Source organism: Sceloporus occidentalis, unplaced genomic scaffold (genome assembly GCF_023333645.1).
Source record: "Sceloporus occidentalis isolate IW3139 unplaced genomic scaffold, rSceOcc1.0.p SCAF_124, whole genome shotgun sequence".
In the NCBI taxonomy this organism is placed as follows: Eukaryota; Metazoa; Chordata; class Lepidosauria; order Squamata; family Phrynosomatidae; genus Sceloporus; species Sceloporus occidentalis.
Window position 1 is genome coordinate 1,440,304 of NW_028317104.1, and position 17,212 is coordinate 1,457,515.

Below are 17,212 nucleotides of genomic sequence, written 5' to 3' on the forward strand. Positions count from 1 at the left end.
GTAGTTTGGAGACACCGTGGTCAGGTAGGACTCCTGGACAGAACAGTTCAGACAAGCCGAGGTCAGGATTCCAGAGAACAGGATAGCCGGTATACGTAGCCGAGGTCAGGATTAAGGAGATCAGGATAAACGATAAACAAGCCGAGGTCAGGATACAGGATAACAACGAAGTCAGGCAAGCCGAGGTCAAACACAGGAATCAAGCAGGTAAACGCTATCTGGGTGCTAGCAGAAGGCATAGACGACCATCAGAAGGCAAGGTGAAACTGGTCTGAGGGGTTTAAATGGAGAACCGCGGAGGAAGTCAGAATCTCCCATCAGCCCCTCATGACATCACTTCCGGTGTCTGTGACTCGCGGCCATCTTGTGGATGGCGTAATCTCCCTTCATAAATTCCCGCAGTATGCGAGTTCGCCACTAGAGGTCACGCCCGCGCAGCAGCAGGATGCCATGTACCAGGAGGTCTGCCTCTCCTGCGCGGTACTTCAGAGGAAGGCAGTGGAAGCGGCCTTGCGGTGGAGGGGGGTCTCCCTCTCCCTCGTGGCGGCTGCTGCGGAGGTGGCTGTGCAGTGGAGGGGGGTCTCCCTCTCCTTCGTGGTGGCTGCTGCGGAGGTGACCGTGCGGTGGAGGGGGGTCTCCCTCTCCCACGTGTCGGCTGCTGCGGAGGTGGCCGTGCGGTGGAGGGGGGTCTCCCTCTCCTGCGTGGCGGCTGCTGCGGCAACATGGGGGCCGAGGGCAGGTGAGTAAAAGTACCCCCTCTCAAAAGGGCGACCACCTGGGCGAGAAGGGCGTCTAGCGTGAAATGCGCGTATCAAACGCGGAACAGAGTCGTGCCGCTGGTATCCAGGAACGCTCCTCAGGACCGAGACCTCTCCATTGCACCAAATACTGTAGGCTGCCTTGCTGCCGCCGGGAATCGAGGATGACCTGAGGAGTGCGCCCCTCCGAAGCCCTCCTGGCAGTCTCAGCCGTGGAACGTGCACCTCGGGTAAACTGGTTGCAGACCAGAGGTTTCAATAGCGAGGCGTGAAATACCCGAGGAATGCGAACCGTTCTGGGTAGCGAGAGCTCGTAAACCACTGGATTAATCCGACGTAAAACCGGAAATGGCCCAATAAACCATGGAGCCAGCTTCATGGAAGGGACCCGGAGTCTCAGGAACCGCGTAGACAGCCAAACCCTATCGCCAGGCCGATACGAGGGGTTGGGAGAACGTTTCTTGTTGGCCTGACGTTGCTGGAGCTGAGCGGTGCGTTCCAGTGCAGAGTGAACCGAAGCCCAGGTAGCACGGATGGAAGCAAGCCTCTCTTCCAGATCCGGAACAGGAGAGACTGTGGATGGAGACCATACAGGCAAAAAAACGGAGAGATCCTGGTAGACTCCTGGAGCGCGTTATTCCGTGCGAATTCTGCGAACGGCAGCAGATTGACCCAATTATCCTGATGGTCATTGATGAAGAGACGCAGGTACTGCTCCAGGTGTTGATTCGCTCTCTCCACTAGACCGTTCGTCTGAGGGTGATAAGCCGAGGAGAAGGCCAAAGTGATTCCCAAGGACTTAGTAAATTCGCGCCGGAACCTTGCTACGAATTGGGTGCCTCTGTCCGACACGATTTCAGATGGCACTCCGTGGAGCCGAACAATCTCTCGGATGAAGATATCAGCCAAGGTGGAGGCGTTGGGTAACTTTCGTAGTGGAATGAAGTGCGCCATCTTCGAGAAACGGTCCACCACCACGAGGATCACAGTATGTCCCCTGGACGGAGGCAACTCAACAATAAAGTCCATGGCCACATGAGTCCAGGGAACCGAGGGACAAGGAAGAGGTCGAAGGAGACCTGCAGGACGAGTACGAGAGGACTTGTTTGCTGCGCACCTAGTACAGGACTGGACGAAAGCTGTAACGTCCCTGCCCCAGTGAGGCCACCAAAAGGTCCGAGAAAGTAAGTCCTTGGTGCGCGCCACACCCGCATGTCCCGAGGTTCTGGCCCCATGAAGCGTGCGTAGGATAGGGAGCCGCAAACTGGGAGGAACATACAATCTCCCTGGAGGCAAGGATTCCGGAGCTTGACCTTGAGAGCGGGTGATGCGATCCAGCAGGGGAGCATAACCCCGCAACCGAATGACGGCAACGACCTTGGTAGAGGGGACAATGGGTTCAGGCGCTCTATTCTCCTCGTCTGGTCGTGTATACATGCGGGATAGCGCGTCCGCTTTAGCGTTCTTTGAACCGGGACGGTAAGTCAGCACAAAGGGAAAGCGGGAGAGGAAGAGAGCCCACCTGGCCTGACGAGGGTTGAGACACTTGGCCGACTCCATATATTGGAGATTCTTATGATCCGTCAGGATCAACGTTGGTACAGAAGCCCCCTCCAGCAGGTGACGCCACTCCTCCAAGGCCAGGATAACCGCCAACAGTTCCTTGTTCCCGACATCGTAATTCCGTTCAGCTGCGGAAAAGTGCCTGGAGAAGTAGCCACACGGATGCAGTGGTCCGCTGTAAGAAGCCCGTTGGGAGAGTATAGCTCCAACTCCCGATTCAGAAGCATCCACCTCCAGAACAAACGGCAGAAGAGGATTGGGATGCCGTAACACCGGGGCTGTCGTGAACTTCTCTTTGAGAAGAGCAAACGCAGAGATGGCCTCGGAGGACCACTCTGAGACATTGGCCCCTTTCTTGGTTAAGTCTGTGAGAGGTGCAACAATCCTTGAGTAATTACGGATGAAGCGTCTGTAGTAGTTGGCGAAACCAAGGAAGCGCTGAAGTGCCTTGAGGCCTATAGGCCGTGGCCAGTCCTTAATCGCCAGTACCTTAGATGGGTCCATATCGAACCCCTCAGGAGTGATAACGTATCCCAGGAAAGTCACTTTGCGGGTCTCAAAGACGCACTTGTCCAATTTGGCAAACAGGCCGTGATGTCGCAGACGACTCAATACTTGACGCACCTGTTCGCGATGGGTGGGTAAGTCCGCAGAGTAAATGAGGATGTCGTCCAGATAAACAACGACAAATTGTTGAAGGAAGTCCCGAAGACAGTCGTTGATAAACTCCTGAAACACTGCCGGAGCATTGCACAGACCGAACGGCATGACTAGGTACTCGTAGTGTCCGGAACGTGTATTGAATGCTGTTCTCCATTCATGGCCGGCACGGATACGAACCAAGTTATAGGCCCCACGAAGATCCAACTTTGTAAAGATCTGGGCCCCACGTAACCTATCGAAGAGTTCGGAGATGAGGGGAATAGGATACGAATTGCGTCTCGTAATCCTATTCAGGCCCCTATAGTCGATACATGGCCTCAGCTCCCCGTTCTTCTTCTTGACAAAAAAAACCCCAGCGCCCGCAGGGGAGGTTGACCGACGGATGAAACCCCGCTTCAGATTCTCCATGGCCTTAGTCTCAGGAACAGACAAGGGATAGACTCGGCCTCTGGGTGGCATGGTACCCGGAAGGAGATCAATGGGACAATCGTAAGGTCTGTGCGGGGGCAACTTTTCAGCCTCCTTCTTGTCAAACACATCCGCAAAGTCTCGGTATTGACTGGGAAGGGCTGTCGCGACAATCTCCGACGTAGTAGACACCATGGCCAGTCTAATGGGTTCGGTGCAGTGCTTCCCACAGGTTCGACTCCATGAAGTGATCTCTCCAGCTGACCAATCGATGGTAGGGTTGTGCGTCTGCAACCACGGAAAACCCAAAACGACTGGAGTAGAGGGAGAGCAGATAACTAAGAACTGAAGTCTCTCGTTATGAAGCATGCCTACGGAGAGCGTCACCGGAATAGTAGTCTGTGTCACCTGGGCAGGATGAAGTGGTCTGCCGTCAATGGCCTCAAGTCTTACCGGCATCTCCTTAGGCATAGTGGGAATAAGCTGCTGTTCACAAAAACGGGCATCGATAAAGTTCTCTGCAGCTCCTGAATCCAAAAAAGCCTCTGTGCAAACGGAACCCTCAGACCATGATACCCGAATCGGAACAGTCATCCAAGTACTGCTGGAAACAGAGGACAGACCCAGCACACCCAAAGCAGGTCCTCTCTCACGTGCCTTCAGACTGTCCCGTTGCGCCTGACGCTCGCGGAGACGAAGATCAATCTGTGTCACGTATGAAATTACAGAGTCTAGGTCGGAGGGAAGATTTCGAGCAGCCAACTCGTCTTTCAAAGTCTCTGATAATCCATTCAAAAAGGCTGCAATCAGTGCCTCGCCAGTCCAGTTCACCTCCGCCATAAGGGTGCGACATTCAATAGCATAGTCCATCAGAGAACGAACCCCTTGACAAATGTTAAAGAGAGAGCATGAAGCGGTTGCCCTCCTGCCTGGAATGTCGAATACGGAGCGTAGAGCAGACACAAATTCTGAGTAGGAACGAACTCCTGGAGTGTTCCTCTCCCATAAGGGAGATGCCCATGCCAGAGCCTTGTCGGTGAGGAGCGAAATTATGTAGCCAACCTTAGCCCGGTCAGAAGCAAATGCGTAAGGAGAAAGTTCGAAATGTATCTCACACTGATTGAGAAACCCCCGACATGAAGCAGGATCTCCTCCGTAACGTTGTGGCGGTGGAAGATTCATCAGAGCATGAAACACAGGAACTGGAGCTGGAGACGGAACTGGTGGGGGTGCTACTGCTGGAGGAAGCACCTGTAGTCCGGGATCAGTGCGCTGTAGAAGAGTCTGGAACGCCTGGGCAAACTGATCCAGACGGTGATCCATCTCATCCAGACGATCCTCACAGGAACCTTGAAGTCCCACTGAAGCGGGTCTCATGATGGCCTTCTGATTCTGTCACGTACAAGTAGTTTGGAGACACCGTGGTCAGGTAGGACTCCTGGACAGAACAGTTCAGACAAGCCGAGGTCAGGATTCCAGAGAACAGGATAGCCGGTATACGTAGCCGAGGTCAGGATTAAGGAGATCAGGATAAACGATAAACAAGCCGAGGTCAGGATACAGGATAACAACGAAGTCAGGCAAGCCGAGGTCAAACACAGGAATCAAGCAGGTAAACGCTATCTGGGTGCTAGCACAAGGCATAGACGACCATCAGAAGGCAAGGTGAAACTGGTCTGAGGGGTTTAAATGGAGAACCGCGGAGGAAGTCAATCTCCCATCAGCCCCTCATGACATCACTTCCGGTGTCTGTGACTCGCGGCCATCTTGTGGATGGCGTAATCTCCCTTCATAAATTCCCGCAGTATGCGAGTTCGCCACTAGAGGTCGTGCCCGCGCAGCAGCAGGATGCCGTGTACCAGGAGGTCTGCCTCTCCTGCGCGGTACTTCAGAGCAAGGCAGTGGAAGCGGCCTTGCGGTGGAGGGGGGGTCTCCCTCGTGGCGGCTGCTGCGGAGGTGGCTGTGCAGTGGAGGGGGGTCTCCCTCTCCTTCGTGGTGGCTGCTGCGGAGGTGACCGTGCGGTGGAGGGGGGTCTCCCTCTCCCACGTGTCGGCTGCTGCGGAGGTGGCCGTGTGGTGGAGGGGGGTCTCCCTCTCCTGCGTGGCGGCTGCTGCGACAACATGGGGGCCGAGGGCAGGTGAGTAACAGTATGTATATATATTAAAAAAAAGTTTGTTTTATCAGAAAGTCCCAAAGTTAGCGCTATAGCTTTACAAATAATTATCTTGTGGAAAGACTTAAAATACTGGCATGTTAAATGTCTAGTTTTAAAAAAATTTATGATTTGATTCAAAGATGTCCCAAAAATAGGACATGGGCACAGATTGACAAGATGTCCAAATGCCAAACAATGCACACCTCTCAAAAGTGTCCTTTTACCTCCCAAATAACCTGACAAACCCATGTGTGGTATCACTGTACCATGTACAATACAAGAGATATTGCTTAACACATATTGGGGTGTTGTTTGACAGTGACATGTACCAGGAGTGGTAAATTCATACCTGAAGTACACTACCATGAAAGGGCAAAAGAGAAAACCAGGGGCTATGGGCTCAGAGTAAATCAAATTAAACAACTCAATAAAACTGGAGAGCAGTCACAAGCGCCACTGTGAGAGATTTTGAGTCTTGCAAGATGGCGGCATCCTAAAAAAACAAACAAACAGAAAAACAGGTTTCAAAAAGGGTCTCTTGGTCTACTGCAAACTTTGATAAAGGTTGGTGGTACAATGTGTGTATGGAAAGAGTTAAAATAGAATCATTTGAAATACCCTGGGGTGTCTAGGTTTCAAAAGTATATGAGTTGATGGGGTAAATTACACTGACCGGCTTCAAAGTGCACACTTCCAAATGTGGCCTTTTAGTCCCCAAACAAACCAACAAGCCCATGCATGGGGGGTATCAGTGTACTCAGGAGATGTTGTTGAACACATATTGGGATGGTGTTTGACAATGGTATATACCAAAATTAAATGTGTGTAGAAAAAAACACAAAACAATTACTATCACAAACTTTGACTAGGCTTGGTAGAATTAGTGACTGAAAAGGGTGAAAATACCAGCATTTGAAATACCCTGGGGTGTCTAGTCTTGAAATATATGTGGTTTGATGGGATACATTGAATTGGCCGGTTTCAAAGATGTCCCAAATAGCACATTAGGGCAGATTTACTAGATTTGCCATCCAGTTCTACAAAAGATGTAGAAAAAAATATAAAAAAGAAGAGAATGTTTACCAGATTTGAAAGAAAATAGTCTTGAAATAGCAAGATGGCTGGTAGAATTAGTGACTGAAAGGGGTTAAAATACCAGCATTTGAAATACCCTGGGATGTCTAGTTTACAAACATAGCATATTGGCCTGATTATTCGCCGCACCCTTGTTTGGTGCTGGTTTAAAGAAAAAATGCACATTATTGGAATGTTAAAACAGTATTCTCCCTAATGAACAGGAATACACGTATTTTAACATTTTTGGTATCTATTATGCACTTAGTCATGTTGTTGACAGGATATGTTATATACCAGGGGCGTCCAAGTTTTTTCTGCAGTGGGCCACTTCATCAGAATTGTATACGTGCGCGGGCTGCACTAATTTTTCACTGTGAGAAAATATGGCCTTTAATAAGATATGCAGATTAAAATAAATTAAATGACACAAAACTTTTACTTTTCCTCTCACTGATTTCTGGGCCTAGAAAGTTTTGTGACTACAAATGCAGGATTCTGTATAAGTAAAAATAAAATAGTTCTATTTATTTTAGGGATGCACTTAAATGAAAATTCTGGACCAAAACCGAAAATTCAGGGTTCACTTAGCCGAAACTGAAAATGACCCCCCCACACACACACTTTTAAATAAAAGTAAGTTACACACCAAAATTGCACAAAAAATTATATATTATGATTGCTAACAGCAATCTCAGGCATACCCAGATTCCAGCATGTACTGGTTGGCTGGGCATTGTATTTTTTGTCCAATTTTAGTGTGTAACCACACTTTTATTAAAAGTACCACACCACAATTGGACAAAAAAAAATCAACAATATGACTTGGCATGATAGGAGTGTGATTGCTAACAGCAAACACACTCTTTTTATACCCAGGCAACCAGTAAATGCTGGAACCTAGGCATGATGGGACTGTGATTGCTGTTAGCAATCACACTCCTATCACCCCAAGTCAGCCAGTACATGCTGGTACAGGGTGGCTGTAAGTGCAGACCCCATACTGCTGGCAGCATCAATACACAAGGGGGACAGCTAGCCAGGTTTCAGCATGTACTGGCTGACTTGGCATGATAGGAGTGTGATTGCTAACAGCAAACACACTCTTTTTATACCCAGCCAACCAGTAAATGCTGGAACCTAGGCATGATGGGACTGTGATTGCTGTTAGCAATCACACTCCTATCATCCCGAGTCAGCCAGTACATGCTGGTACAGGGTGGCTGTAAGTGCAGACCCCATACGGCTGGCAGCATCAATACACAAGGGGGCAGCTAGCCAGGTTTCAGCATGTACTGGCTGACTTGGCATGATAGGAGTGGGATTGTTAACAGCAATCACAGTCCCATCATGCCTAGGTTCCAGCACTTACACATCCATGCTATCACACACACACAAATTCATTCACAGATTCATTCCCTCAATCAGGCATACTCATTCAAACACCCTCCCCCACCCCCTTACCTGCACTACAGCTCTCTCAATGCCGATCACAGACTTCAGCAGGGGGCGTGGCCTCTCTCGTTCTCCCCACAGAGGAGGCAGGACTGGAGCAGAGAATAGCCCCTCCACAAGTAAGCAGCAGGGCTCTTGTGATCCTGGCTGCCGATCTCACGCGGGCCGCACCTCGAGGTCCCGTGGGCCGCATCTTGGACGCCCCTGTTATATACAGATAGAAATTTTGAAAACCAATAGTCATTTTAAGGTTCCCCCTTAATTCATAATGTACCTTACCTATAGATATGCCACTCTGCCCCCTAGATATGCCTTATACTCTCCCTTTATGCCGCTCTGCCCCCTAGATATGCCACTATTCCCCCAGGTATGCTTTATGCCCCTCAGATAAGCCATTCTGTCCCCCGCCACAGACTTACCAATGCATCCCCAGACTGGTGTCTAGTGGGGGCAGCCGGTGGATGTCTGCGCGATGTGCGTAGACAACCTCTGCTGCTGGCCGGCACTTCCGCTGGGGCTTCTATGGTGGAGCACCGGAAGGTCATGTCACGCCAGCGCACCGTTATAGAAGCCCCGGCAGAAGTTCCGGCAGCAGTGGGGTTTGTCTCCATTGCGCAGACGTCCACCATCTGCCAGAGAGGAGGCTCTAGGTGCCCGCAGCAGGGCCAGTTGAAAAAGGCTGTACCCCTACATTTAGGCATGTGGATGTAGTCAAGACAACTTGCTGAAATTCAAACCGAGCATCAGAATGGGGAAGAAAGGGGATTTAAGTGACTTTGAACATGGCATGGTTGTTGGTGCCAGACGGGCTGGTCTGAGTATTTCAGAAACTGCTGATCTACTGGGATTTTCACATCAGCGGTCAGAGTAGAATGGGCAGACTGGTTCGAGGCAACAGTAACTCAAATAACCACTTGTTACAGCCAAGGTATGCAGAATACCATCTCTGAACGCACAACACATCAGAACTTGGAGCAGATGGGCTACAGCAGCAACCACACCGGGTGCCACTCCTGTCAGCTAAGAACAGAAAATTGAGGCTACAATTCGCACAGGCTCACCAAAATTGGACACTGGAAGAACGTTGCCTGGTCTGATGATTCTTGATTCCAGCTGCGACATTCAGATGGCAGGATCAGACTTTGGCGTAAACAACATGAAAGCATGGATCCATCCTGCCTTGTATCAACAGTTCTGGTTGATGGTAGTGTAATGGTGTGTCATTTTCTTGACACACTTTGGGCACCTTAGTACCAATTGGAAATCGTTTAAATGTGACAGCAAACCTGAGTATTGATTCTGACCTTGTCCACCCCTTTATGACCACAGTGTACCCATCTTCTTATGGCTACTTCAAGCAAGATAATGCACCATGTCACAAAGCTCACATCATCTCAAACTGGTTTCTTGAACTTGACAATGAGTTCAATGGCCTCCACAGTCACCAGATCTCAATCCAGTAGAGCACCTTTGGGATGTAGTGGAATGGGAGATTCGCATCATGGATGTACAGCCGACAAATCAGCAGCAACTGCGTGATGTCATCACGTCCCTATGGACCAAAATCTCTGAGAAATGTTTCCAGCACCTTGTAGGAAGTATGCCATGAGGAATGAAGGCAGTTCTGAAGGCGAAAGGGGGTCCAACTCGGTACTACCAAGGTGTACCTAATAAAGTGGCCAGTGACTGTATATATATATACATATCTCACATACACACTGATTCACATCTACACACCGTCACATACCCATAAATATTTCATATATATATATATATATCTCATATACACCGATTCACATATACTATGATATATTAATTATTAAGAAGCCTTGGAAACCATGTTGATTTTCCCGGATCGAAGCTGCCCGGGACCCAGGATTTAAAGTTCCATTACAGGACTGTCCTGGGCAATCCAGGACATGTGGTCACCCTAGTGCAGAGGTATTATGCTTTTGGCTGTGGATGTTTGATTAAGGAAAAATTATAATCTGAAATGAATAGAGGGTAGTTATGAAGTACCATTGCATCATGGATAAGGGGGGGTTGCGGATTTCCAGAAGGGCTGAATGAGTGGACAACTCCAGCAAATGTTGAGCTAAGTGCCTACTTCCCCAGTGTGCCACCAGCTCCCAGGATCAACCTGCTTGGTGTGCGGTACCACAAAGTTGAAGCCTTATAGGAATTTTCCTTTATCTTAGATGCAATTAAGCCCCTCTGAAAATGAGCGGTATAACATATCCTCCCATTCTTCCATGAGCAACTAAGGCGATTTGAAGCCACGCCCCAAAGCATTTTATAAATCAGATCCCCCTTCCTGGGCAAGGATTCTCGGAAGTGGGTTATCTGCTTATACCTGAATAGCTCTATCCTTGTGCAAACACCACCCAGCCTCGCTTGTAACAGTGGACTCACAGCCTCAATGTCAGGGAAGGGATCCTAACCATAGGTGACATTACGAGTAACTCATGGCCCAGCCACACGGAAAGTCGTTATTATCCAACAAGGATAACAGCGGTGAGAGGAAGGAGGACAGCCATTCACCCATGCCTCTGCACAACCAGACCCTCACTGTGGCCTCAACCAGTAGGTGCAGGCTCGACAATCGGCCCAGCAATTATGTCCAAAGATATATGCCAGCCTGCAGGGTCAAGTGACGTCTGAGAATGTTCCAGGGTGATCCATAACGTTGGAGGAAGGCCATAGACCCACTCCAAGACCCGCAAAAGACGTGCCTGCGAAACTCAGGGAGAGCCATTACACCCTTTTCTTTGGGGCCAATTTACAAAGTCTGAAACAGGTACAGTATTCTGGGAAGAATATTAATTTTAACCACAATAATTCTACCCTGCCAGGGAATTTGTGGCGTGGCCCACGCTCTCAGTTTGCAGCATGGTGAAGAGGGACAACCAGTAAAATTTCATACAATTCACACGTCTACAGCATAGGAAAGCCCACTTATCTGTCCTACCTCTTGCCATTATTGTTATTTTATACATAATTCACTGACAGAACAGTATTTTATGCATATGTGTTTAAAATGTTAAGCATTGTCATATATGTCATGCTGGATAAGACTACTCTATGCTCTTGTGTGAATTATAGTTCTCTCATTCCAGTATACAGTCCTCAGTATATATTCAGTTTGCAGTCCTCAGGTGCAGATTTTCATTGCGGTTTCTGATGGGTTTTGTTGCATGTCTCTCCAGTGCATTTCATTATTTCAGGTATACAAAGCTTCTGCAACACTAAAAATCAAGTAAATTACTCAACCCCCTCCAAAAAAATACCCCAAAGGAAAAATGCATTAAAATATTGTTATTGCAGCTAAAACTCTACTTTTACTAGACTAGTTAAATGGCTTTTCTTATAGGTCTCCTCAAGATCAGAAAGAATGATTTAATTGAAATAAAGGGTTAACCCTAAACCCTAATATCGCTGAATATAAAATAACTTAAGTATAACACCTAATTGATATTACTTCATTAATCAGACTGTAAAATAAATGTGTGTTACTGTTTAAGGGCAATATCTAGATGAAAGAAAAATATGAGTAAAGAAACAAGCCATAACAAAACAAAAAAGTTTCACTGAACAGCTTAACACAAGAAATCCCTCTTGATAACCCAATTCCATATCTAAAAAAAAAAACAAAAAAAAAAAACAGTGTGCAGAAATAAAGAGTACTTATAAGCTGGGGCTCGGTAAAACAAGCTAGCAAAGCACTCCACAAATTATAGTAACTGTCAATGCTGGGCTTATAAACTATAAAAAGATGCTAAAAATATATGTTTTGTGTTCACTTTCCTGGTTTAACACTAATCCCTGAAAGAGCCAACTACTAAATTTGCATTAGCCAGTTTTTCTTAATGTTATTATCATTTACTCTTTCTAGTTCCACATGTTTTATATGCCCACATTTTGATGTGTATTTCTATTGCTAGAGCTCTGTCAGGTTGTCTTATAGAACACTTAGCCAGGTCGTTTTAAAAAGTGCTGGCATTGAGTAAATTTATCAGAACAAATGCACAATGAAACAGTTGTGACATGAATATCACCTGCTGCTTGGAATAGGTCCTTAGACATAGCAAAGCTTAAAGAAGTTTGAAGTTGTTTTGCTGACCACTTCAAACACCAATGGTAGTCTAATCTGTATTCACAGTCGTGGCATAATATACCCCATTCTAGTGTCAAATGGCCTATGTGTCATTGGAACGGCTCTATAGCTCAATAAATTCTGTAAGTTACAGAGTGTAACTGTTATGGAAGGCTGTTGGTCGTTATTGGGTTTTTTAACAATGGATTGATTACTCTTTGATATACTTAAGGTCTGCATACATATCATGAAAAGTGTAAGTATGTAAATATAAATAAATGTGTTTAAGAGAACTTGGAAAGAGTGTTTGATGACTAGTATATACATTTGAAAAATGCATAATGTGTATTTTATGCGCAATGCTTATTTATATGTACTGCCTGTTTTTAACCCCTTGATGACAATTGCCGGTCCGGGCACGTCACGGAAATTCATGTCGATAACGACAAATGACGTGCCAGGACCGGCACGTCATTAAACGGGTGCAGAAAGCGATCTATTTTCGCTTTCTGCCCCGAAACGGCGTTGCTGTAATGCCTCGACCTCGAGGCATTCAGCAACGCCATTATCGGCACAAAGGGGCCATCTCTGCAAGATGGCGGCGGTCCAGGAAAATTCAATAAAGAAAAACAATAAAGTCTAAAAAGTTCGCTAGACGGTCTCCAGACCCTCTAGAGAACTCTGGCTCCACTTGCAGGTTGAATATAGGTACTGCATTCAACCATGCAAGCCAATGGAGCTCAGCTTTCTAATCACAGTGTGATTAGAAAAAATAAATTAAAAATAAAATAAAATTAATAATAATTAGAAAAAAAATAGTAAAAAACCAGTAAAATGTAAAAATAATTTCCCACTGATGTCACTATCAGGGGAACCTTCAAGTTGAAAAAAAATGTTAAAAAAATTAAAAAAAAGGCAAAAAAAAAAATATATATATTTTTTAGTTTTCAAAAATATATGACTTGATGGGGTAAATTGCATTGGCCGGCTTCAAAGATACCCGAAATGGCACATGGGGGGAAGAATTACCAGATTTGGAAAAAATGGCTTTGAAATAGCAAAACGCTACCTGTACTTATTGCTCCATAACGTGCAGAAAAAAGCAAAAAAACATAAAAACATTGTGTATTTCTAAACTCAGGACAAATAGTAGAATCTATTTAGCAAGTTTTTTTATTACCTTTTTATAGATGAGTAAAAGATTTTTCAACTAAAAGTTAGAAAGTCATTTTTTTCTAAATTTTTCACCATATTTTATACTTTTTTTAATAGTAAATAATATGATACAATCAAAACAATGTCATCTAAAGAAAGCCCTTCTTGTCCTGAAAACAATATCTAATGTGTGTGGGTTCAGTAAACGGGAAAGAAGAAAATTACAGCTAAACACGAGCAGCGCAGAAATGTTAAAACGGCCGTTGTCACGAAGGGTACAAAAAGTAAAATCAGCCTTTGTCACGAAGGGGTTAAGGAAATAGAATGGTGTGTATGTGAATACTAATCTAGTGCTTTGTGCAGGTTCTGGTCTCCTGGATGATGCATCTTTCCTGGAGTTGATGGAAGCTCTTCTTCAGTATGCAGATGAAGAAGACATTGAGCAGAATGACCCTGTGGAGTGCAAGGAGGAGGAAGCGAAGGGGGATGGGCCTATGACACGAAAGAGGAAACGAATTGCAGCAGAAGGTAGGCATTTTGTTAATTGTCAAAGGCTCATCCTACCTACGGTGGTCATGAATAAATGAAAAATTAAGTCTCCTTTGTAACAAACCATATCTGCTTTTTGTAATGTTTTCTGTAAGCCATCTGTGAATATACTGCTGGCTGGTTTGTTATGTTGTTTTTTTACTATTATTATTATTTTGACATCGTAAAACTAACTGCAGTATAGCCCTAAGTGTATTGAGTTGTATATTGTAGTGTCGTATACAAGTCCAAGATATCAGAGGTTCCTGCTTGAGGTGTACATGAAAAATTATGCAGTGCTAAATAGTGTAATTGATCCTCTGTTTGCTTTCTACCCCACTTTCTACCCCAGATGAGTCACAGACAAGCCTGGGCAGTAACTCTACCCTCTTAACAGTACCACAAGAAATGGAAAGAGAAGGGGAGGATAGGTCTACAGCTCAAAGCAAAACACGAGGTGAGCTCCAGTTTACACTGATAAAGACAAATGAGCACACAAAGTTTTTGCTAGTGTGATATGTCACAAAGATCTGAGTAACTTTGACAAGGGCCAAATTGTGATGGCTAGATGACTGGGTCAGAGCATCTCCAAAACCCTAGCGCTTATGGGCAGTTCCTGGTCTGCAGTGGTCAGTACCTATCAAAAGTAATCAAGTAAATACATTTAGTGTCGAGCTCATAATACATAAATAAATAAATTAAACCAAAACGAAACTAAGCTAAATAGAGATAATAAAAATTGGGATAAGGATCATTCAGACAACTTTCCTGATACAGTGTGCACGGTCCTCCGGTTCTTGGCAAGTATCTTTCCAAGCATATGCAAAATCATAGATAACAAAAAATACAAATAGGAAATAGTGAAAATGTATGATGAAAAAGGAAGATAAAGTGTATATATAGACTATTGCCTTAGAAAGAGAGCTAGTCCTGCTCCCTACGTAGTAAAGTGTTCTTATTAGAAGATTCAGTTGGAGAATAATTGGCAGGAACAGATATGCTTTGAACAGAAAAGCAGGATAGAAGTGCAATAAAAGTGTGTAGTTTTTTCAGGAAAATACCGTATTTGCTTGATTATAAGACGACCCCCAAAAATTTGAATATTAATTCAGGAAAAAAAGAGCCTGAATATAAGACTACCCTATAAGAAAAATATTTTACTAGTAAATATTAATTCACATGTAAACTATTTTTTCAAATTTAATAAAAACTATTTACTTTTATTAGCCAACCTGCCCCCAGTTATGCACATCTGCCCCCGAGATATGCCTTATACCCCTTATATGCCACTCTGCCTCCCTGATATTCCTTTTAACCCCCTATATGCCACTCCGCCTCCAGGAAGCCCTTATACCCCCCAAATGCCCTAATACCCCCATATAAGTTTTGCTTAACTTTTTCCCTCCCATTTTCTAGAGTGTAATTAGTTAAGGGTGGGGTTTATAATCAATTAACTGTGTTGCTCTGTATAAAGAAAGTGGTTAAACCCACAGAGCTTACTCATAGCAATTGACTTGCTTTCTGTAAGTGACCAGTTTGTGCACCACAGCAGTTAGTGCAGAGGCGTATCTAGTGAAAATAGCGCCTATGGCAAGCACTGAAATTGCGCCCCTGTCCAAACTTCCACACATTAATTCACACTCTTTACTACCCCCTCTCCCTCCCTTGTCACTTTCTAACCCATTTCCCTACTACCCTCTTCCTCTCCCCCTTTGTAGTTCTCTCACCTTGAGGTCCAGCGACGGGAGTCTTCCCGCACTGCTGCGGTGCCTGCTGCTTCACTGCTGAGCGCCGTAATATGACGTCATATTTCGGCGCTCAGCAGTGAAGCAGCGGGCACCAACGAGCGGCTTTTAAACGCTGTCTTTTTTTTTTTTAATGCGGGGGAGAATGAGGGGCGCCAAGCCGTTGCTAGGCGTCCCTCTCTCTCCTCCGCATCAACAAAAAAAAAAAAGACAGCAAGATACCACAGTCAAACTGGGGGGCATTCATAATTTCCAAAAGTAATGTGCTAAGGAATTATACTTTTGTTATTGGGCTAAAATAATACTTGATCATTCAACATGGGAAGCCTGAAGCCACAATTGAGTGCGACTAATCCTTGAAATAAATATTATAACACAATAAATAACTTTTCCACTAAATTATTTCAGGGCCTTGAACGTTTTGTCCCCTGAAGTCACTACAACTTCAGGAGGGCATTTTATCTCTGGATAAATATAAATTAAATAATTCCTACTGTAAGTTAAGTTCCAGGAAACAGATGACCAAACACACACACCAACACAGGCTCTGTCACACCGACAACCAAACACACACACACACCAGGACAGGCTCTGCCACACAGACACCCACACACATCAGGACAGGCTCTGCCACACCCACATCCAAACACACACACACCAGGACAGGCTCTGCCACACAGACACCCACACACACACCCTAGGACAGGCTCTGCCACACTGACAACCGAACACACACACCAGGACAGGCTCTGCCACACCCAAACACACAACTAAGACAGGCTCTGCCACCCTGACAACCGAACACACACACCAGGACAGGCTCTGCCACACCAACACCTATACACACACACACACACACCCGAGGACAGGCTCTGCTACACTGATAACCAAAAACACACAAACAGCAGGACACAATCTACGTCACAGACATCTACATCAGGATGGATTTTTCACACTGCATTGTCGTTTATACCCCCCTTAGTGTTTTTGCCCCTTGTGTATTGATGCCCCTGCTGCCCATAAATATTAATATTAGCCCCAGTTGCCCATAGCAGGTATAGATTGTGAACGAAACCCTCCATCACTGGGGTCCCTGGAGAGGCCTGAGAGCCAGCCTCCTCCCTATCGACTATGGGCCCAGGCCTTGTAGAGACTTCTGTGTGTGGATACAGGGGTTCAGTTTCTGCTGATGTTCCCCATGTTTTAGCACTTGTCTTAAGACCCCCTGTAGGTATGACTAGGTGTCACTGCTGCATACCTAATTATCAATTACATAACAGGTAGCTGTTAATCCTGTGAGCTCCTGTTATCCCTGTGTCCTGGCCATTGTCTGTCTTAAGCCAATTATATGTCTATCGTCATTCCACGTCTACGTCCCCAATTAATGTAATTATTTATGTCTCATGTCATTCTGTCCTTCCCCCGGATATTGTGCTGCAGGATTTGATCTAATTACTTCCTTCCTGCCATGGTAATTAGATCATGTGATATTTGTCTTGCCCCTTTTCTTACTTGTGTATATATAGCTCTGTCTTTGGTTTTACTAAATGAGTCCTGTTTTCACCTCAACATGAGTGTTGCCTGATGTTTGGGGTGGGCTGTAGCCTCGCTGTGT

General features: G+C 45.7%; 1 protein-coding gene across 1 annotated transcript in view; it reads left to right on the forward strand.

The window, feature by feature from the left end:
- The window catches only part of LOC149282010 (histone-lysine N-methyltransferase EZH1-like), a 116,875-nt gene that overhangs the window by 40,679 nt on the left and 58,984 nt on the right, over positions 1 to 17,212 (forward strand). Inside the window, exon 5 of the mRNA XM_089498681.1 lies at positions 13,676 to 13,852. Within this exon, the coding sequence (XP_089354807.1) occupies positions 13,676 to 13,852 (177 nt within the window). The remainder of the gene's footprint in view (positions 1 to 13,675; positions 13,853 to 17,212) is intronic.